At 41.8% G+C, this 22,882-nt stretch overlaps 2 protein-coding genes across 3 annotated transcripts in view; one reads left to right on the plus strand and one right to left on the minus strand.

Moving 5' to 3' along the window:
- SLC31A1 (solute carrier family 31 member 1) overlaps nucleotides 1-1,142 on the minus strand; it is a 43,038-nt gene extending 41,896 nt beyond the window's left edge. The window contains exon 1 of the mRNA XM_003833052.6: nucleotides 942-1,142. The gene's annotated coding sequence lies outside the window, so the exon portion shown is untranslated. The remainder of the gene's footprint in view (nucleotides 1-941) is intronic.
- The window catches only part of FKBP15 (FKBP prolyl isomerase family member 15), a 57,211-nt gene that overhangs the window by 679 nt on the left and 33,650 nt on the right, over nucleotides 1-22,882 (plus strand). The window contains exons 2-8 of one of the 2 annotated variants that reach the window (XM_008958544.6): nucleotides 1,224-1,429; nucleotides 11,016-11,131; nucleotides 15,306-15,390; nucleotides 16,022-16,091; nucleotides 19,573-19,647; nucleotides 19,983-20,081; nucleotides 22,645-22,794. In XM_008958544.6, the coding sequence (XP_008956792.3) occupies nucleotides 1,224-1,429; nucleotides 11,016-11,131; nucleotides 15,306-15,390; nucleotides 16,022-16,091; nucleotides 19,573-19,647; nucleotides 19,983-20,081; nucleotides 22,645-22,794 (801 nt within the window). Of the gene's footprint in view, nucleotides 1-1,223; nucleotides 1,430-11,015; nucleotides 11,132-15,305; nucleotides 15,391-16,021; nucleotides 16,092-19,572; nucleotides 19,648-19,982; nucleotides 20,082-22,644; nucleotides 22,795-22,882 lie in introns of those variants that run through there. The other variant, XM_008958547.5, reaches the window with a different exon arrangement.

Raw genomic sequence — 22,882 nt, forward strand, 5'->3', positions numbered from 1 at the left:
CATACTGACAGATTGAAACATTCACGTAAGGGACACCTGTAGTACCAACCTGACTGTGAGGCGAAGCCCAAGAACTCCAGTGAGTCTGTGGACGCTACGCTGGGACACTATCTCCTTAGCCACACCTTGTCTAAGCCAGGACTACCCCAGGATTGTTACGAGAATGATACCAGGTTAACCAAAGAAATACTTATGTAAGATACAGACAGGGTGGAAACTGGAGGCAGAGGAGTCCGCCACAATTGATGTTGATTTAGGGCTGTCGCAGGAAGACCCAGGGAAATCCACGCCAAGGTTGGGCTGGGGATGTGTCTGCCTCCAAAGTATCCTCCTTTCCATCACCCACCGCCAGAATATCTTAGCTCTTCTGCACCTCATCCGCGTAGAATACAGGTGGACTCTAGAAAGGGGACTTTCCTCGAGGTGTATGCTACAGTCTTTCAATAGTCACTCTGTAAGGGCGCACAGTGCTTAAGGGCTGATAAGGTTCTTGTTCACCCACTAGCTCACTATGTCCTGAATCAAAGGACGAGGAATCCAGTCTCAGTCTGCCCTTTACTCTTTGTGACCTCGGACTAGTTACCCGGGTGCTTAGTTCCTTCGTCTCCCTATCCGTAAATTCTGAGATTACGAGGAGGCCGGGATTGAAATCGATGGCCTCTGAGCTCTAAAAGCTTCTGGACCAGCAGGCACATGGAAGAACTGGACAAATGGCCGGTTGCATACACGGGGAAACTGAGGCACCGAGCACCCCGGCCCAAGGTCACTCTGGCTATGCCACTGCAGGGGCCGGGCCGAAGCCCAAGTCTTTAACCCTCCAGTCCCGGGCTCTTTCTCCTTCCGCGGAGCTGAGGAGAGCGGCGAGGAAGGTCCTTGTCCCGCTGGGGAAAGGACGGTACCCATGCACAGGGGTGCGAAAGAGCGGCCGAGAGAAGCCTTACCTTTCCAGGTCAAGTCCAGCCACTAGCACCTCTCTCTCCGAATCTTAACCCGTCACCCCCTCAGGACTCTTCGAACGGCCCCTACACTTCTACCCGGCTCGACGTGTCCACCACCGCCACCGAGGCGGAGGATTTCCCGCCCCCTCCCGCCCCCTAGCATTACCGACCAATCCCTGCAAGGGGCTGTGAAGCTCCGCCCCGCTGCGGGCCGGAGACGTCTGACGTCACTCGGCGCGCGTGCCCGCGCGAGCCTCTCATTTGCCTTTGCCCCGCCTTCTCCAGAGCCCAGTCTACTTTCGGTCCAGAGACCGTGCTGGAGTTCGCCCTGCCGGAAAGCAGCACGCCGCCGCGGCATTTTACGACGTCGGCGGTGACAGGCCCTGGGACTCTGGGAATACCCAGCTTCCTCCCCGCAGCCCGGTGAAAGCCAACGCAATGTTCGGTGCGGGGGACGAGGACGACACCGATTTCCTCTCGCCGAGCGGCGGGTGAGTGACTGAGAAGTATGCGCTGGAGGGCGTGGCTGAGAGATACCGGCGGATTGTTGGAGGGGGGTCGATCTCTTCTCAGGCCTTTTCCCAACTTCCGGGGGGAGACCCTTGCCACATTCCGGTGCTCTACACCTCTCAGAATCTGGGCAGAGCTTGCAACTGTGCTGACCCTGCCGATCTGAGGTTCGGGACCCGGCATCTCTCTTGGCGGGAAGATAGCCCTGGGTTTGCCTTTTGCATTCTGGGTCACAATTTCTCCGGTGAAATGGGAATGATTGCTGATGAGACTTCCTGCCTCAGAATTTTTATAGGAGTCAGCTGGGGCTGATGTGAGACTTCTTTTCTCCATGGAGAAGGCGAAGACACTTTAGAACCAGGCCTTGGTGGGTCAGCTCTAGCATTCTTCAAGGCCCAGCTCGGATGTCACGTTTTGGATGCTTTTCCTTCTGCAGCCTCAGGCAGAATGAATTGCTTTCTCTTCCTTATTCCTGCAGCTAGGTGTGTTTGCCTCTATTCTTGTACCCCGCACCTATTAGATTATGAGTCCTCACCGGACAGGGACTGCTTATGGTGTTCATTTCTGTCTAGCACCCAGCATGGTACCTAGCACATAGTGAGTGCTCAGGAAGTGGCTGTTGAATGAATAATAGCTGCGAAATTGCACTTTGTAAAGCTTAAAGCTTAAAACCAACGTAACAGACTTCTGTCATTCTCCAGTTTCCCCAAGCATTATATTAATATATACCAGCCTGGAATAGAAATCTTTAAAGAGAGGAAGGGTTTTGTCTCTTTTAGTAGTCAGTTTAGCCTTTTCCATTGTGTTGTGCCAGTGGACAGCTTGACTTCCTCCAAACTTGTGAGCTACCAAGCTCTGATCATTGCAGAGCTTTTCTTTGAACATATGCTTAACAAATTTTGTGCGTGCTGAAGAATGTACTGGAAAAATGACAAATGCACCACATATGCCCCTTATTCTGCTAAATGCTAAGAGGTTACAAAAATGATTAAACTGCTGTGCCTGCCCTTAAGTTGCTTCCAGATCTGTTGGGCCATGTGGTTTCTATTGCAACCACAAATACTCAGTTCTGCCTTGTAGGATGAGAGTAGTCATAGACAATACATAAACAAATGAGTTAATAGATGAATGACCGTAAAATGACACTGGCCTTCTTTTGTCCTTAAGTAGGAACTTTTGATTTACACTGACTAGCTCTATATTACCTATCTTTTAGTCTTTTTCACTCTCACCACTCTGTTCCCTTCCTACCCCGTCTTTAGATGGCCTGCATTCACTTAGTTCCACTTTGAGTTCTTTCCGTTTCTCAGTTATTTTACAGTTAAGCTGTGCTTTGGTTCCTTTTTTCCCTATTCCACTTTAAATTCGCATTCTTCACTATGTGAAAGTATTTGGGAGAAGTCTGTAATGTTAGGGCTCCCAATTTTCATGCAACAATCAGTCCAAGCTGACTGAAAATTATGGGATAGGTAATGACAGCCATGTGCTCTTTTCCAGATTCCTGGCCAGAGATAAATTCTTGGTGGCTCAACTATTCTTTTTTCCTGAGCAGGCTTCTCAAGGATCTGAGACACTTGAATTCTAGGCATGTGACTGTGCTCCTAGACATAGACAACAGCTAATTTGATGGTAAAAGACATACTGAGGAAAGTTATAGTTTATTTTTGTTCCCCACAGTTATCAGGAAAACCAAATCAAATTTAACACTGAGAATACAGAAAGTTTCACCAAAATTCTCTGATTTAGCTATTCCTTTTTTGGTTTTCTCTAAGGAAGTAGAACATATGACAGTGAATACTGCAGCTATTTTTCACTTCCTCTTTTATAGCCATATATTACTGTAAGTATACTTGCTTAAGTTCCAAGTCTCTTGATTTAAACACATGACTTGCTTGATTTCATTAAGAATATTCAAGCCTAATAGAAGTAGGAGTATCTGATAATCTGCCTTCTGAGTTTCTGGGCCTCTTAGAGTTTACTATTAATCTAGAAGTAGTAATCAGGAGCCTTGCTTTTGTTTGTTAGTTTGTTTTAGCCCATTCCTCACCGTTGTGGGAAGTAATAGTAATGAACTAATAGTACTTGGCTTCAGCTAATCCAGATAGGAATAAGGCACAGTTTCTGCCCCTAAGAAACTTTTATTTTAGTAGTAGAATAAAATCAATCCAGGAATAATAATCACAAAGCATTTTTAAGGGGCCAATTATGTATATATTTGTTTTAGATTATAAAGGTATGTGTAGGCAGATCCGATTAGCATAGTAATGATAAATCACCAGTCTAAAGATGGTAAAAAGATAAATTAACCGATCATCAGAAAGCATTTTGAGTTCTGTAAAAGATAGGAGAAAGCCTAGATTCTAATGTTGATTCTATCCCCAGTTAGGAATGTGACTTTGGACAGATTATCTTCCATCCTTGTCCCTCCATACCCCAACCTATTCAATAATGAGGTTTGACCTAGATAAACTTTGAGACCTTTCCCAGTTCTGTAGTTTTAATGTTAATGCTAATACCAGTTTATGGTTGCAGGTCAACTTCCGTGTCAATCAAGCATGCTTTCACCCTTGCAGGGGTATCTGAGTTGAACCACATTTTGAGATAATAGGATGTGTTCACAAGTATATAAATACATACTCTGTGCTTACTTAATGCCATACACTGTTCTAAGAAATACATAGACATTATTGTATTTATTCCTCCCTTCTACTCTATGAAATAATTTTACCTACTATGCCCATTTTACAAAAGAGAAATGTATATATATATATATATATATAATTGTATTTACTCCTCTCTGTGAGGTGCTATTAACTATTATATCCGTTTTACAAATGGGAAAGGCTCAGAGAGGTAAATTGCCCAAGATCATGCAGCTAGAAAGTAATAGAGCCTGGATCTGAAATCAGGTAGGCAGATTCTACCAGACCTGCCTATGTGCTATTGTTGTTATTATTGAAATGGATGTTTGATGTCAGTTTGTTTAAAAAAGTATTAATACTTTACCAACAAAAAGAATCTCTGTTTATTAAAATACACTGATACAGTATAAATGCATGTGTTTTTGTTTTTGATGAGAAAGAAAATATAAAACTGAGGTGAGGTGAGGTCCTTGGCGACTAAATGCATTGTCTAACTTTTTTTTTTAATGTAGTTAATTCTGTCATGACTTTTCCTATGAATTATAAATATAGATTCAAGTCCAGAGTTAGCAAGCTCATTCTTGCCAACATAGGGAGATTGTGTACATTTGAGAGTTCCTTAGTAGTGGAAAAATCTAAAAATTTATTTATTTTTGTTTATTTATTTATTTTTTTGAGACAGGGTTTTTCTCTGTTGTCCAGGCTGGAGTGCAGTGGTGCAGTCATGGCTCACTGCAGCTTCAAACTCCTGGGCTCAAGCAATCCACTTGCCTCAGTCTCCCAAGTAGCTGGGACTACAGGCCCATGCCACCATGCCTGGCTAATTTTTAATTTTTTGTAAAGATGGGTTCTTGCTATATTGCTCAGGCTAGTCTTGAACTCCTGGCCTCAAGCAGTCCTCCTGTCTCAGCCTCTGAGAGTGAGCCACCATGCCCTGCTAAAAATTTACAAGTAACTTATCTCCCAAGTTGATGTAGAGTCCATTAAAGATATTAATAGAAAATGGGACTGTGCGTGGTGGTTCACGCTTGCAATCCCAGCACTTTGGGAGGCCAAGGCAGGCGGATCATGAGGTCAGGAGTTCGAGACCAGCCTGGCCAACACAATGAAACCCCGTCTCTACAAAAATACAAAAATTAACTGGGTGTGGTGGCAGGTGCCTATAATCCCAGCTACTCGGGAGGCTGAGGTAGGAGAATCACTTGAATCTGGGAGGCAGAGGTTGCAGTGAGCCAAGGTCGTGCCACTGCACTCCAGCCTGGGTGACAAAGCAAGACTCCGTCTCATTAAAAAGAAAAAAAAAAAGACTGGGCGTGGTGGCTCACACCTGTAATCCCAGCACTTTGGGAGGCTGAGGCAGGTGGATCACCTGAGGTCAGGAGTTCAAGACCAGCCTGGCCAATGTGGTGAAACCCCGTCTCTACTAAAAATACAAAAATTAGCCAGGCATGGTGGCGGGCACCTGTAATCTCGGGTGCTCAGGAGGCTGAGGCAGGAGAATCGCTTGAACCCTGGAGGTGGAGGTTGCACAGCCGAGATCCTGCCATTGCACTCCAGCCTGGACGCCAAGAGCAAAATTCCGTCTCAAAAAAAAAAAAAGAAAATGAAATTAATCTGAAAACTAATTAGGTTGACCTGGCTTTTGGATCGACTTTGTAGTCTTCAGTTGGCTGGTCTTTAGAACATCTATGGAAACACAGTTCACTTATGACACTCTTGTCTTTCCTTTTAAAAAGGCTATACCTGCAAAATTAAAACAGCAAGCCCAATACTCATGGCCTACTGAAGCTAACAAGGACATTCATTTCTTATCAGTAATCTGTGCATAAGCTATGTTATCTTAACTAGGTGCTAAGCTTTGTACATTTTTCACTGTGTTAAAGACAGTGAAACCCAACTCTTCCAGAATCTTATTCCTTTAGGCAATTTGCCCGAATTTTCCTGCCTGAAAGGACAAATCTTGCTGTCTTCTAAATTCCATAAGCATTTGTTGATGTCTTTTTAGGCCAGCGCTGCTCTCACTCAAGCATTGCGTTTACAATCTCATTTAAACCTCTTAGTCCTTTACAGTAGGCATTTCTGGCCTATTTACAGGAAACTTAAACTTACACTAGACTACTTTGAGAAAAGAAGGTAATAGTTTCAAGTCATATAAAATTTATTTTGTAAAATGCTAGTGCATATTTCTCTATACATAAAACTTGTTTTAAAAAACCTGAAAAGCCAAAATAACTTGTTGGGGAGTTTCAATGTTTACTTCACCTAAACTAAAGATGCCTTTGGAGAAGAAGTGCTCAGAGCCAGACTAGACTTTGAATTCATTTACTGAGCCTGTTACATACCAGACACTGGGCATACCTCTTTTTTTTTTTTTTTTTCGGTTTGCCTTATTGTGCCTTGCAGATTTTTTTTTTTTTTTTTTACAAAATAAAGGTTGTGTCCAACCCCGTGTTGAGTGAGTCTATTGGCATCATTTTGCCAACAGCAAAATTCCTCCCTTCGTGTCTCCGTGTCACATTTTGGTAATTCTCTTAATATTCAAAAATATTCTCTTGGTCAGTTGCAATGGCTCACACCTATAATCCCAGCATTTTGGGAGGCTGAGGCGGGTGGATCACTTGAGTCCAGGAGTTTGCGACCAGCCTGGCCAACATAGCAAAACGCTGTTTCTACTAAAAAATACAGAAATTAACAGGGCATGGTGATGCACGCCTGTAATCCTAGCAATTTGGGAGGCTGAGGCATGAGAATCGCTTGAACCCAGGAGGCGGAGGTTGTAGTGAGCCGAGATTGGGCCACTGCACTCCTGCCTGGGCGACAGAGTGAGACTGCATCTCAAAAAAAAAAAAAAAAAAAAATATATATATATATATATATATATATACACACATACACACACACACGCACACATATATATTCACACATATGTATATATGTATATATACACACACACATATATCCTCTGAATATTTCAAACTTTTTCAATGGTATTATATCTGTTATGGTGTGATCTTTGGTGTTATTGTAATTGTTGTTGCCACAAACCACGCTCACATAAAACAGTGAACTTAATTGATAAATGTTGTGTATGTTCTGACTGCTCCACTGACTGGCAGTTCTCTATTTTTTTTTTTATCTCTTCTTGAGCCTACCTATACTCCATGACTCAGCAATATTGGCATTAGGCCAATTAATAACCCTACAACGACCTCAAGTGTTTAAGTGAAAAGAAGAGTTGCATATCTCTTGCTTTAAAAAAAGTAGAAATGATTAAGCTTTGTGAGGAAGGCGTGTAAACAAAGATAGGCCAAAAGCTAGGCCTCTTGTGCCAGTTAGCCATATTGTGAATGCAAAGGAAACATTCTTAAAGGAAATTAAAAGTGCTACTCCAGTGAACACACAAATGATGAGAAAGCAAAACAGCCTTATTGCTGACATGGAGAAAGTTTAAGGGAATCTGATAGAACATCAAACCAGTCACAGATTTCCTTAAACCAAAGCCTAATTCAGAGCAAGGCCCTAACTCTTTTCAATTCTGTGAAGGCTGAGCGAGGTGAGGATGCTGCAGAAGAAAAGCTGGAAGTGAGCAGAGGTTGGTTCATGAGGTTGAGGGAAAGAAGCCGTCTTCATAGCATGAAAGTGCTAGATGAAGGAGCAAGTGATTGCAAGCTGCAGCAAGTTACTAGAAGTTCTAGCAAAGAGAACTGGTGATGGTGGGTACACCAAACAACGGATATTCAATGTAGACAAAACAGCTTTCTATTGGAAGAAGATCTAGGACTTTCATGGCTAGAAAGGAGAAGTCAATGCTTGGCTTCAAAACTTCAAAGGACAGGCTTAACTCTTATTAGGGGATAATGCAGCTGGTGACTTTAAGTTGAAGCTGTTGCTCATGTACCATTCCAAAAATCCTAGGGCCCTTAGGCATTATGCTATATTTACTCTGCCTGTGCTCTGTAAATGGAACAAAGCCTGGATGACAGCACATCTGTTTATAGCATAGTTTACTGAATATTTTAAAGGCACTGTTGAGACCCACTGTTCAGAAAAAAAAAGCCTTCTTTCAAATTATTACTGCCCATTGACAGTATACTTGGTCACTCACAAACTCTGATGGAGATGTATAAGATTAATGTTGTTTTCATGCCTGCTAACACAACATCCATTCTGCACCTCAGATCAGGTCTTACCATTTAAGAAATACGTTTCATGGCTAAGCACAGTGGCTCACACCTGTAATCCCAGAACTTTGGGAGGCCAAGGTGGGTGGATCACTTGAGCCCAGGAGTTCAAGAGCAGCCTGGGCAACATGGCGAAACCCTGTCTCTACAAAAAATACAAAAATTAGCCAGGTTTCTTGGTGCATGCCTGTAGTTCCAGCTACTTGGGAGGCTGAGGTGGGAGAATCCCTAGAGTGTGGTGGTGCATGCCTGTAGTCTCAGCTATTTGGGAGGCTGAGGTGGGAGGATTGGTTGAGCCCTGGAGGCAAAAGCTGCAGTGAGCCATGAACGCCCCACTGCACTCTAGCCTGGTGACAGATTGAGACCCTGTCTCTAAAAAAAAATTGTTTTAAAGAGTTAACACAGCAAGCCTGAGACTATTATTCCTAAAAAGCCCTGCTTACAAGGTTGGCTCTTGGCTGATATCTTAGTCTGTTTTCTGTTGCTTATAACAGAATACCTAAAGTGTGATAAAGAAAAGGAATTTATTTTTTACAGTTATGGAGGCTGAGAAGTTCAAGGTCAGAAGGGCTGTATGTGGTGAAGGTCTTCTTGTTGGTAGGAACTCTCTGCAGGGTCCTGAGATGGCATGGGGCATCACATGGCAAGCATACTAGCTCAGATCTTTCTTCCTCTTCTTATAACGCCACCAGTCTCATTCCCATGACATTTATGATAATCTAGTAATCCTTTTTTTTTTTGGTTCGGGGGAGACAGGGTCTTGCTGTGTCACCTAGGCTGTAATGCAGTGGCATGATCATAGCTCACTGTAGTCTCAAACTCCTGGGCTCAGTTGAGCCTCCTGCCTCAGCCTCTCAAGCAGCTAGGACTCCAAGCGTTTACCACCAAGACTGGATAATTTTTTTTTTTTTTTGGAGACGGAGTTTCGCTCCCGTTGCCTAGGCTGGAGTGCAGTGGCGCGATCTCAGCTGACTGCAACCTCTGCCTCCTGGGTTCAGGCGATTCTCCTGCCTCAGCCTCCCGAGTAGCTGGGATTACAGGTGCGTGCCACCACGCCCGGCTAATTTTTGTACTTTTAGTAGAGATAGGGTTTCACCATGTTGGTCAGGCTGGTCTCGAACGCCTGACCTCAAGTGATCCTCCCGTCTCAGCCTCCTAAAGTGCTGGGATTACGGGTATGAGCCACTGTGCCCAGCCGACCTGTGCACTTTTTACTTTTGCTGATTTTTCTGTATATTTTTTTGTAATAGATCTTAGCCATGAGTACCACTATATGCTGAGACCATTGAGTCCTTCTGTAGAATCCTTGAACCTGGCAATGGTCTTGGAGCACAAAAGGAAGAACAGGTTTTGCTGGGGCAGTGGGCATTGGAGGATACGAGTTCTGGTTTGGACATGTTACATTTGTATTGCCTGTGGGATATCTATGTTTTCTGGCACTCAAGAGCAAGTTCTGGGCTGGGAATACAGATTTGAGCATCACCAGCATTTGGATAGCATTTGATACCAAGGTAAATAAGTACAGAGAGACAGTATGAAACCCTACCAAGGGAGAGAAAGTATGAAGCCCTGGAGACATGGACATTTAAAGATTGGGCAAATGAAGAAGAAGAGCCCAAGGGGTTAAAAAGAAGCCAGAGAAATAGGGCAAAACAAGCCAGGGATTGCGTTAGTATTTATTGATATCTTATTTGGACCTGTTCCTTCCACAACCCCTGCAGAAGTCAAGAGAAGAATTTGAAGAAGAACAAGTTAATTGACAGTATAAAAAGGTGGTATGAGGTGAAATAAGATAAGGACTGGTAAACTGGGGTTAGTAACAAAGAAGTTGTTGGTGATCGGATGGGCCTGGTGGCTCACACCTGTAATCCCAGCACTTTGGGAGGCCGAGGTGGGTGGATCACTTGAGGTCAGGAGTTCGAGACCAGCCTGGCCAGCATGGTGAAACCCCGTCTCTACTAAAAATACAAAAATTAGCCGGGTGTGGTGACATGCGCCTGTAGTCCCAGCTACTTGGGAGGCTGAGGCAGGAGAATCGCTTGAACCTGGGAAGCGGAGGTTGCAGTGAGCCGGGATCACACCACTGCACTCCAGCCTGGGCAACAGAGTGAAACTCCATCTAAAAAAAAACAAAAACAAAACAAACAAAAAAATTTTTAGTGATTTTAGCAAGATCAGTTTCAGTGGAATGGTGGGGGATAAGATTTCTTGCAAGGGATGATGAAAGAATGGTTCTGTTAGATGAAAGGATGGCAGGGACCATGTTTGATGGGTAAGTTTGTATCATAGCTTCATTTCAATTGAATAAACTAGTAAAAAGCAGGAGGGGGAGTAATCAGTAAGGGTGACTAGAAACTGTGATTTGCTTAAAGCAAGAATTTACAGTTTGAAGATACCATAGAGAGCACCTGAACTAGTCACTTCAATTTATAGGTGGAAAAACTGAGGTCCAGAAAAAAGAAATGCCTTGACCAAGGTCCTGGGGATAAACAGGGTCAACTGATGATGTTCAAATCACATACACAATCTTGATTTCAAAGACACTTTGCTGTGTCCAATATTTTTATTTCTTTTTTTTTTTTTTAATTTTTAAATCAGCTTTGCTAGCTTGAAGTGTTTCTAGTACTGAATGGTGGGATGTAGTCAAGGAGGTATTTGTTCAAGGTTGGAGATGAGCAGCTTTTATAATAATTCCAGGTTTGGGATATATCAGTGAAATTTCATTTTTCATTTTCTACTAACAGTGCCAGATTGGCCTCACTTTTTGGACTGGATCAGGCAGCTGCTGGCCATGGAAATGAATTTTTCCAGTACACAGCCCCAAAACAGCCTAAGAAAGGCCAGGGAACGGCAGCAACAGGTAAGTTAAGAGTGTATTAGCCGAGCGAGGTGGCTAATGCCTGTAATCCCAGCACTTTGGGAGGCCGAGGCCGGTGGATCACCTGAGGTCAGGAGTTTGAGACCAGCCTGGCCAACATGGCAAAACCCCATCTCTACAAAAAATACAAAAATTAGCCAGGTGTGGTGGCGTGTGCCTGTAATCCCAGCTACTAGCGGGGCTGAGGCCGGAGGATCTCTTGAACCCAGGAGGCAGAGGTTGCAGTGAGCCACTGTACTCCAGCCTGGGCAACAGAGCGAGACTCTGTCTCAAAAAACAAAACAAAACCGAAACAAAATAAAAACAAGAGTGTATTAGGGTTCTCTAGAGGGACAGAGCTAATAGGTATACGTATGTATGAAAGGGAGTTTATTGAGGAGAATTGACTCACACGATCACAAGGTAAAGCCCCATGATAGGCTGTCTGCAAGTTGAAGAACAAGGAAGCCAGTAGTGGATCAGTCCGAGTCTCAAAACCTCAAAAGTAGGGAAGCCGACAGTGCAGCCTTCAGTTTGTGGCTGCAGGCCTGAGAGCCTCTGGCCAACCGCTAGTGTAAGTCCAAGAGTCCAAAAGCCAAAGAACTTGGAGTCTGATGTTCGACGGCAGAAAGCATCCAGCGCAGGAGAAAGATGAAAGTTGGAAGACTCAGCAAGTCAGCCCCTTCCACCTTCTTCTGCCTGCCTTATACTAGCCACGCTGGCAGTTGATTAGATAGTGCCCAACAAGATTGAGGGTGGGTTTGCCTCTCCCAGTCCACTAACTCAGATGTTAATCTCCTTTGGCAACACCCTCACAGACACACCTAGGAACAATACTTTGTGTACTTCAATCCAATCAAGTTGACACTAAATATTAGCCATCACTTTGGGAGGCCGAGGCGAGCAGATCACGAGGTCAAGAGATCGAGACCATTCTGGCCAACATGGTGAAACCCTGTCTCTACTAAAAGTACAAAAATTAGCTGGGCATGGTGGCGCTTGCCTGTAGTCCCAGCTACTCAGGAGGCTGAGGCAGGAGAATTGCTTGAAGCCGGGAGGCGGAGGTTGCAGTGAGCCAAGATCACGCCACTGCACTCCAGCCTGGCGACAGAGCAAGACTCCGTCTCAAAAAAAAAAAAAAAAAAAAAAGCCATCACAACTGGCACTAGGATTGTGCCTTAACAGGTTAGATGGAAGGGTTAGCAGCCTTCCAAAAGTGACATGCCAGGTTGTGTATCCTTGACCAGTCTGGCTAAGCTCACCCCCAGTGGTGAGTGCTTCTCTAAGATCTGGGATCCTGATTTCTAGCAGCTAGATAGCGTGCGCTTTGGTAGGAACTGATGGAGAGGTTCGAAAGCAAGGCCTTCTGCCCCATATGGACACCGCTCTCCCAAACTCTGCCCAAGGCACTCTAAGTAGGCACTGTCCAGTGTTTTGGTGAGAAGGAAGACCTACTTTTCACTTCTTTTATCTGGACAGGTTAGCTGTAGGCTCCATCCTGAGCCTCCACCCCTCTAGGGCCCCACTCTAAGTCACCTCATTAGCATTGTCAAAAGATACAGTTATAACACATGGAGTTTTAAGATCTTAATTGGCTTTTATTTGAGATTCTAGAATTGGGCAACACTTCATTCTATAAAATGGAATGTTGTGATGAGCTGAGCAGAGGAGGTTGGCTTTATAGGCAGAAAAGTGCTGAAGAAAGCAGAAACAGAACAAAAAACAATTGGTCATTTCAAAGTTACTTTTGTTGTGTAGGTTAAAGCAGAGAAGACTTCCTTCCCTATCATGCTGGCTAAAATTGGATTATACAAAAGATGTTCCTACCACTCTTATCACTCAGGAAATTACAAGGGATTTGGGAGCACTGTGTCAGGAACCAAGGACAAAGACCAAACATGTTTCATATTATACCACAGCCTATAAGCCCTTTACAGAAAATGTTTGCCGATCCCTGCTTTAAATATTACCTATTACTTTAGGCAGTTTTGCTGTAGGTGCTTCTCTTATTCTCCAAGTCATAACCTGGCCAGGTTTCTAGTAGGCTATGCTTTTATATTTCCTGTGGCACATCTCTTCATCAGCAGTGTGCATCAGAGTTAAAGTGGTTGAGTTAATGGGAGAAAAAGAAACAACCTTAGTTCCCACCCAATGAAAACACTTGGTTTTTTATTTTTATTTTTTATTGTACTTAATTTTAGAAACAGAGTCTTACTTTGCTGCCCAGGCTGGAATGTAGTGGCTATTCACAGGTGCCATCACAGTGCACTACGGCCTTGAACTCCTGGCCACTGCACCTGGCTAACTTGATTATTTAAATCAGAAGACAGCAACTATGAGTTTGTTACGCTTTTAGCAGGGAGCTATAGAAGCAAGATTGCCTATACAGTTTTCTTTAGGCATTTTCAAATAAATAAAGTAGCAATACAGAAGACCCTCTCTGTTCAAGGGAATTTTTTTTTTTTTTTTGAGATGGAGTCTCACTCTGTCACCCAGGCTGGAGTGCGGTGGCATGATCTCAGCTCATTGCAATCTCTGCCTCCTGTGTTTCAAGTGATTCTCATGCCTCAGCCTCCCAAGTACCTGGGACTCCAGGTGCACCCACCATACCTGGCTAATTTTTGTATTTTTAGTAGAGATGGGGTTTCACCATGTTGGCCAGACTGGTCTCAAACTCCTGACCACAAGTGATCTGCCCACCTCTGCTTCCCAAAGTGCTGGGATTACTTGTGTGAGCCATCTCGTCCAGCCTGAGGAACAGTTGGACAGGATGTAACCAAACCTTAGATTTTTTATTCTCCTTTACCCCATAATTCCATTTTAAGGAATTTATTATAAGAAGATAACTGGAAGTAAACACAAAAATGTTGCATTTTAATTTATGTGTTTCTGTATTTTCTAAGTTTCCTACAATGCACTTGTACTCTATAATCAGAAAAAAAAGTGTTAATACAGAAAAAATCAAACAAGTTCTTTCAAAATATAAGTTCTTGCATGTCATGTCTGCATCAGTATTATCTCACTACTCTTCCATCACATTCATATAGTGAGTATAAATGTGATTTACTCTTAACATGGTATTTGAAAATGTTAGTGTTACTCTGTAGTCCCTTTTTGTTTGTTTGTTTGTTTTTTTTGAGACGGAGTCTCATTCCATCACCCAGGCTGGAGTGCAGTGGTGTGATCTCAGCTCACTGCAAACTCTGCCTCCCAGGCTCAAGCGATTCTTCCTCTTCAGCCTCATGAGTAGCTGGGACTACAGGGGCGCGCCACCACCCCCAGCTAATTTTTGTATTTTTAGTAGAGATAAGGTTTCACCATATTGGCCAAGCTGGTCTCGAAGTCCTCGTGATCCGCCTGCCTCGGCCTGCCAAAGTGCTGGGATTACAGGAACAAGCCACTGCGCCCAGCCTACTCTGTAGTACTTTGTGAAGTTAATTAATGGGTGTGACTTAAATATCTTACTGAATTTCCTACCCTAGAAGACAGGGAAGGGGAAATAACTTTATTTTCATATATTATAGCTGTCAAAATACTGGAAGGAGAAAATAAAATAGATGGACTATCACTTTTTAGACAGTACTCCTTGTCTAGCCAAAGACTTATTTGGGGTGTGTGGTTTGGGAGTTGGAGTCATGGGTTTCAGACCTAGGCACTATCATGGTATAATTGTGTGAGGCACTTGGGTGATTAGAACCTCAGTTTCTTCACCCCCAGACTAGATCATAGGGCTGCTTTGTGGATCAAATAAGGATAATCATAAAAGTATTACAACACTAACTGTAAATTATAAAGATCAATTTTGAAGCTAGTTCAATGGTTAAAAATTAGTTTAAGGCCAGGTACAGTAGCTCACGCCTGTAATTCCAGCACTTTGGGAGGCTGCGGCAGGTGGATCACGAGGTCAGGAGTTCAAGACCAGCCTGTCCAACATGGTGAAACCCCATCTCTACTAAAAATACAAAAATTAGCTGGATGTGGTGGCACGCACCTGGAATCCCAGCTACTCATGAGGCTGAGGCAGGAGAATGGCTTGAACCTGGGAGGTGGAGGTTGCAGTGAACCGAGATCACACCACTGCACTCCAGCCTGGGCGACAGAGTGAAACTCCGTCTTTAAAAAAAATTAGTTTAAAGCAAGAAGTGAATGACAACTTTGTTTTCTTGTTCATCTTCAGGAAATCAGGCAACACCAAAAACAGCACCAGCCACCATGAGCACTCCCACAATACTGGTCGCAACAGCAGTCCATGCATATCGATAGTAAGTCGCTGAGAAGGAACACCCTCTGAAGTTTGGTGGAAGGGCGTGCAGTTAAGCTTCTACTTTTTCTCGAAAAACCTCTGTTTGTTGCAAAACGGTTATTTAGCCCTTCCACGGACAAAATATCAGTAGAACTTTTAACATCTGAATTGGAGATTTCTGTGGTAAAACTTGAAAAGCCATTATCTTGTCTACTGTCTTTAGGGAGTGCTTGTACCCTCAACAGCTGTCAAATGCTCAAAGAAAGCCTCTCCACTGAGGTAGCATGAATGATAGATATTTATATTTAAAGAGTAAGGAAGTAGTATATGAGCTTTAAATTATAAATTGCTGGGCCGGGTGTGGTGGCGCACGCCTGTAATCCCAGCACTTTGGGAGGCCGAGGCAGAAGAATTGCTTGAACCTGGGAGGCAGAGGTTGCAATGAGCCAAGATCATGCCACTGCACTCCAGCCTGGTGACAGAGTGAGACTCCGTCTCAAAAAAAAAAAAAAAAAAATTTAAACTGCTCACCTGTGTCCCTGTCTAGAGGCTGAATGACTGTTGTTTCCACTTCTGTATGACAGAAAAGAAAGCTGGTTCTGCAGAATTTAGGGAAGTATTAATACTTGTTGTTTCTCTTCCTTTTATAGCACAAATGGTCAATATGTAAAGCAGGGCAAATTTGGTGCTGCAGTTCTGGGGAACCACACAGCCAGAGAGGTGAGAGTGCTCCCACATCTCATGTATATTCAGATGTCCCAAATAATACCAATGAGCTGGCTTTTATCTGGCTTGCCCAATGTCTTGTTTATCAGAAGATAAGGATGATTGTTTGTATTGAATGTTAATTTATAACATCAAGCATATAGTAAATGATCACATTTTGCTTACTATTGTGCATTAAAACAAATCCAACCATTCAAAATTGTTAAATTTGACCTTTGTGATATGATCCTAGCTTAAGAATTTGGGCATTTTTTTGTTTGTTTGTTGTTCAATTGTGGGGTGCATGTATACACACACATACACAAACACACACATATATATACACATACATATGTATATATAAGATAAAATTTGCCATTTAACCATTTTTAAGTGCATAATCCAGTGCCATTAATTGCATTCACAGTATTGATTGAGCAACCATCACTACTATCCATTTCCCAAACAGAAAGTGTAACCATTAAGCAATTACTCTACTTCTTCCTTTTTCCCAGCTGCCCATAAGGTCAAATCTCTTCTTGTTTTTATGAATTTGCCCTTTTCTAGGTACCTAATATAGGTGGAATCATAACAGTATTTGTCTTTGGTGACTGATGTATTTCATTTCGCATAATGTCCTGAAAGTTCACCCATGTTTTAGCATGCATCAGTATTTCATTCCTTTTCATGGCTGAAAAATATTTCACTGTAGGTATATACCACATTTTGTTTATTCATTCGTCAGTTGATGGACACTGGGTTGTTTATACCTTTTGTCTATTGGGAATAGACAAAAAAAGTATGTATTGTGAAGATTGACATAAAAGTATATGGTCAAGTTCCTATTTTGGCTGTATACTAAGAGTGGAAATTGCTGACTCGTATGGTAATTTTATGTACCACTTTTTGAGAAACTGCCAAACTGTTTTCCACAGCAGCCACACCATTTTACATTCCCACAAGCAATGTATGAGGGTTTCAGTTTCTTCACATCCTTGCCAGCATTTTGTTATTATTATTATTTTTAAATTCTTGCCATTCTAGTAGGTGTGGAATGGTACTTTATTGCGGTTTTAATGTGCATTTTACCCAGTGTCTAATGTTGAGTATCTTTTCATTTGCTTATTGACCATTCATGTATTTTCTGTGGAGAGATGTCTATTCAAGCCCTTTGTCCATTTTAAAAATTGGGTTGTTTGTCTTTTTGTTGTGGAGTTGTAGTAGTCTTTTAATATATTCTGAGTATTAAACCCTTATTTGCAGATATTTTATAGATTATCTTTTCACTTTCTTGATAATTTCCTTTGATGTACAAAAGTTTTTAATTTTGGTGAAGTCCATATTATCAAGTTTTTTCTTTTGTTACTTGTACTTTTGGTGTTTTATCTGAGAATCCATTACCAAAACCAAGGTCATGAAGATTTACCTCTACGTTTTCTTCTAAGAGTTTTATGATTTTATCCCCCATGTTTTTTTATATACAAGTTGGGCCTACGGTAAAAAATTACTTGACATATGAAGAGGTGGGAAAATGTAACTGATAATCAAGGGAACAAATAAACTAGGAGCAGACTCACAAATAATCTAGATATTGCAGTTAACATACAAAGCACTTAAAACAACTAGGAATAATATCTTAAAGAAAATAGAGGAAAAGTACAAAAGGGATGAGAAGATGGAGAATTTAAAAAGTTAGAATCTATAAGAATAATCACATGGCAGTCTAGATTTGAAAAATACAATTTCTGAAACTAAGAACATATTGGATGGGTTTAACAGAGTCAGAATACAGCAGGAGACAGAATTAGTGACTTCGAAGGCAGTAACATAGAAAATATTCAGACTGAAGCACAGAGAGAAGAAATAATAGAAAGAGACCAGGGCAAAGATTGATGTGGGACATGGTCTAACGTCCATGTAATTGGAATCCAAAGACAGTAGAATTATATCTTTAAAGTGCTGAAAGGAAAACAAAACCCTGCCTATTATAGAATTCTATAGCAACAAAAATATCCTTCCAAAATGAAGGCAAAATAAATTTTCAGCCAAACAAAAGTGGGAGAATTCATTGTAGTGGATTTGCACTGCAAGGAACATTAAAGGACATTCTTTAAGTTGAGGGAAACGAATGTCTATGTCTTTCAAAAGACATGGAGAGGCTGGGCGCGGTGGCTCACACCTGTAATCCCAGCACTTTGGAAAGCCAAGGCTGAGGTCGGGAGTTCGAGACCAGCCTTACCAACATGGAGAAACCCCGTGTCTACTAAAAATACAAAAAAATTAGCCAGGTGTGATGGCACATGCCTGTAATCCCAGCTACTTGGGAGGCTGGGGCAGGAGAATTGCTTGAACCTGGGAGGTGGAGGTTGCGGTAAGCCGAGATCATGCCATTGCACTCCAGCCTGGGCAACAAGAGTGAAACACCATCTCAAAAAAAATGACGTGGAGAATGTTCATAGAAGTATCATTCATAATAGCCTCTAGCTGGAAACAACTCAAATGCTCATAAACAGGAGAATGAATGAAGAGTTTATGGTATATTCACATAATAGAATACTACATGACAATAAAAGAGAACAAAGTCCTGGAACATGAAGTATCAAGGCTTACTCTTATAGATACGGTGAGTGAAAGAAGCAAGACAAAAGAGTATACTCTGTATAATCCTATTTATACAAATTTAAGAATAGCAAAATTGTCTGGGTGCGGTGGCTCACACCTGTAATCTCAGCACTTTGGGAGGCCAAGGTGGGCGGATCACCTGAGGTCAGGAGTTCAAGACCAGCCTGGCCAACATGGTGAAACCTGGTCTCTACTGAAAATACAAAATTAGTAGGGTGTGATGGCATGCACCTGTAGTCTCAGCTGCTCGGGAGGCTGAGGCAGGAGAATTGCTTGAACCCGGGAGGCAGAGGTTGCAGTGAGCCGAGATTGCGCCACTGCACTCCAGCCTGGGCGACAGAGAGACTCTGTCTCAAAAAGAAAAAAAAAAAAAAAAAAAAAGCAAAATTAATCAGCGACAGAAGTCAGAATATTGGTTATCTCAGGGTGGGGATTATTGACTAGGAAGGGCATGAGGGAGCTTCCTGTGGTGCGGGAAATGCTCTGCTATTTTTTTAATCTGGTTGATGGTCACGTGGGCACATATATGTATAATGAACATGTATTTTATGTTTTTCATCAATTTAAAAACAATTTATATTTTCTTTTACACAACCAGCCACTCTCTCTTAGTCACCCCTTGTATAAATGAAAACACCAACAAAATGAAGACATTGCCAATTACAGTTAAAGAGTAAGACCAAAATGAGAAGAGATTAATGTGGATAGTGAGAAGATAAAATTTAAAGTTGAAGCCTTAAAGGATGAATAGATTTTTAGTTTAGTATGAAGCACAACCTTTGATACTTATTGCTGATTTTATATTGCTGATTTTATATTGCCTTTTAACTTCTGCTCTTTTTTTTTTTTTCTATCTGTCGTTGCTTGTCTACAGTATAGGATTCTTCTTTATATCAGTCAACAACAGCCAGTTACGGTTGCTAGGATTCATGTGAACTTTGAGCTAATGGTAAGACTTCATCATATTGGAATCGTTAGCTCCTTCGGGATAGGTTTACAGGAGAGACTGGTCTGATTGTACCTAATAGAAATTAGATCCACTGGTTCAGCCCTGGGTGTCCTTGTGAGTATCTAACAGAACCTTTCAGAAAGGTCTCTTGGCTCCTTCTGGGAATGTGGACTGAAGGGTGAATCGTAGAGGGTGAGAGGGAAGAAGAAAGATCTCTGATAGTTCTCTTTGGGTCCACCTGAGTCAAGACCCTACTCTATGAGCTTAGGCAGTCATGTTTATCTGGTATAATACTGCTTGTGGATGAATTATCTTAACATTTCTCCTTTCTCCAGGTTCGGCCCAATAACTATAGCACCTTTTATGATGACCAGAGACAGAACTGGTCCATCATGTTTGAGTCGGAAAAGGCTGCTGTGGAGTTCAATAAGCAGGTGATAACATCTTACTCTCCCTGTGAAAAGCCAGAATACTTGCTTGGATTTCCCTTAATTTTAGGGAAACATATAGAAAACCCATAATCTGCTGTGTTTTGTTAGTGACTAGCATAAAAAACCCACTAAATTTGCCACTTCAGCCTATTGTATGATTTCAGGAAAATAATAGGAATACTTACTGAAACTGCTTGACAATTTAGCCTTTTTCTTTTTTAACAGAGAAAGACTAAATGTGATCTTACTATATTAAAAAATTTTCTATTACATAAATTATCTTAAGGAATAAATAAAACTATCTTTAAAAAATAGTGTTTTCAAAGAATGTTTTAGGCTGGGTGTGGTGATTCATGCCACGCTTGTAATCCCAGCATTTTGGGAGGCTGAGGCAGGTGGATCACTTGAGCCCAGGAGTTCAAGATCAGCCTGGGCAACATAGTGAAACCCCATCTGTACAAGAAAAGAAAGAAAGAGAGAGAAAGAGATAGACAGAGCAAGAGAGAGAGTTAAGTTACTACATACTCATTGTAGAAAATTTAGAAAAGCATTAAAAAAAATCACTCATAGTCTTACTACTCAAAGTAACCACTATTAACATATTTCCTTTTTTCTATGCATGATATACATAAGTAGATACAGTCCTTTAATAGTTCTTTATCGTGCTTATTTTATTTAAAAATGTATAATTCCTCTTTTCCTACCTCATGAAAAACTATTTGGAAACATTTTTGAAGGCTGCATAATATGCATGTTGTCAGTTCAAGCTACCGTAACAAATTACCATAGTCTGGTTAAGCAACAGAAATTTATTTCTCACGGTTCTCGAGGCTGAAAGTCTGAGATCAGGGTGCCAGCACAGTCGGGTTTTAGTGAGACCCTCTTCTGGGTTGCAGACTATCTTCTTCTTGTATCCTCGCATGGTAGAAAGAGGGTGAGAGAGTTCTCTGTATCTCTTTAATAAGGTCCCTAATCCCATTCATGAGGGCTCCACCCTCCTGGCTTACTTACCTCCCAAAGGCCCCACCTCCTAATACTGTCACACTGGGAATTAGGATTTCAGTGTAAGTATTTTGAGGGGACACAAACATTCAGCCCATAACATTTGTTTCTTAATTGATGTAATCATTACCTTATGTTGTGCATTTAGATTGTTTTCTGTCTCTGCAATAAATGATACCTTGGTGAGCATTTTTTATAGAAGTCTGTCCTTTTTTCCCCCCTACATATTTCCATAAGCTTTATTTCAGTAAGTGAGTGATTGAGTCAAAAGGTCCAGATATCTTTAGGTTCTTAATACACTCTGGTACACTGCTTTTCAGAAAGATTGTACTATTTCACATTTATATCAGTTTTCTCATCGTACCTTTGCCAGCATTTAGAATGATCCTTTTTTTTCTTTTGATCTTCTTCACTTGGTAAAAAAAAAAAATGATGCCTCATTGTTTTTATTTGATTACAATAATGAAACTTTTTTTTTTTTTTTTGAGACAGAGTCCTGCTCTGTCGCCAGGCTGGAGTGCAGTGGTGCCATCTCGGCTCACTGCAACCTCCGCCTCCCGGGTTCAAGCGATTCTTCTGCCCCAGCCTCCCAAGTAGCTGGGACTACAGGCACACACCACCACTCCCAGCTAATTTTTGTATTTTTAGTAGAGACAGGGTTTCACCATGTTGGCCAGGATGGTCTCGATCTCTTGACCTTGTGATCCACCCACCTTGGCCTCCCAAAGTGCTGAGATTACAGGTGTGAGCCACCGTACCCAGCCTCTGAAACTTTTTGAAAGAAAATGAGCAGCAAGTTCCTAATGGATACTATGTTAAAACTCTGATAAAATTGGGTCTCAAATCCACATTTTTCTAAACTCATAAAGATCTTTCATACTATATTGCTTTTGAGGGCTTAATAATATTAAAACACAAGCCCAAGAATAATTATTCATAAATAGAATAGAATAATTATTCACAGAGATGCCCCTGACTCCTTTGTCTAAGATTTGTGCTAAGATAATATGGCCAAATCTGTGGATAGTATTGATGTAGATTCTGGGAATGCAACATGATTTTATAAATGCCCTTCTTTCTACTGCAGTCTTTAGAAGTGCTTTCTGACATTTTTTCAAAGCTCCCCTTTCTTTCCTAGGTTCCCAAACCCTGAAACAGTAAATCAGTATCATCATCAATAGCTAATGTTTATTAAGTACTTACTATTATTTGCCAGGTACCTTGTCAAGTACTCTACTTATATTAGCTCATTTAATTTTCATAACCATCCTATGAGATTTGTGAAGCATCATCTCCATCTTGGGTACATAGAGATTATTTGGCTAGGGTCACAAAGTTAATAAGTGGCAGTGCCTGGATCTGTACCCAGACATTCTGACTACAAAGCCATACTCCTAGGCACTTTGATCCCTGGCAAGATAACTGGCTTTCGTTTGGTTTACTTCTAAACATGTAATCTGTTTTGTTAGTGGATGAAGCTATTTGAGAAAGAGCAGTAGCAATAAAGGAATGAGTACTTATTGAGCTTAAACTACATTTATGCTGCTTTGATTTTGTCTTGCAGGTGTGCATTGCTAAGTGCAACAGTACCTCTTCCCTGGATGCAGTGCTCTCCCAGGACCTCATTGTGGCAGACGGCCCTGCTGTAGAAGTTGGAGATTCTTTGGAAGTGGCCTATACCGGCTGGCTCTTTCAGAATCATGTGCTGGGCCAGGTAAGAAAATGCACCCTGCAAGTTCTTTTGTAAACTTATATAGCATGAGGGCTATTCACAGGGAAGATACTATTACTGTGAACGGCTG

Source organism: Pan paniscus, chromosome 11, assembly GCF_029289425.2.
Source record: "Pan paniscus chromosome 11, NHGRI_mPanPan1-v2.0_pri, whole genome shotgun sequence".
Classification (NCBI taxonomy): Eukaryota; Metazoa; Chordata; class Mammalia; order Primates; family Hominidae; genus Pan; species Pan paniscus.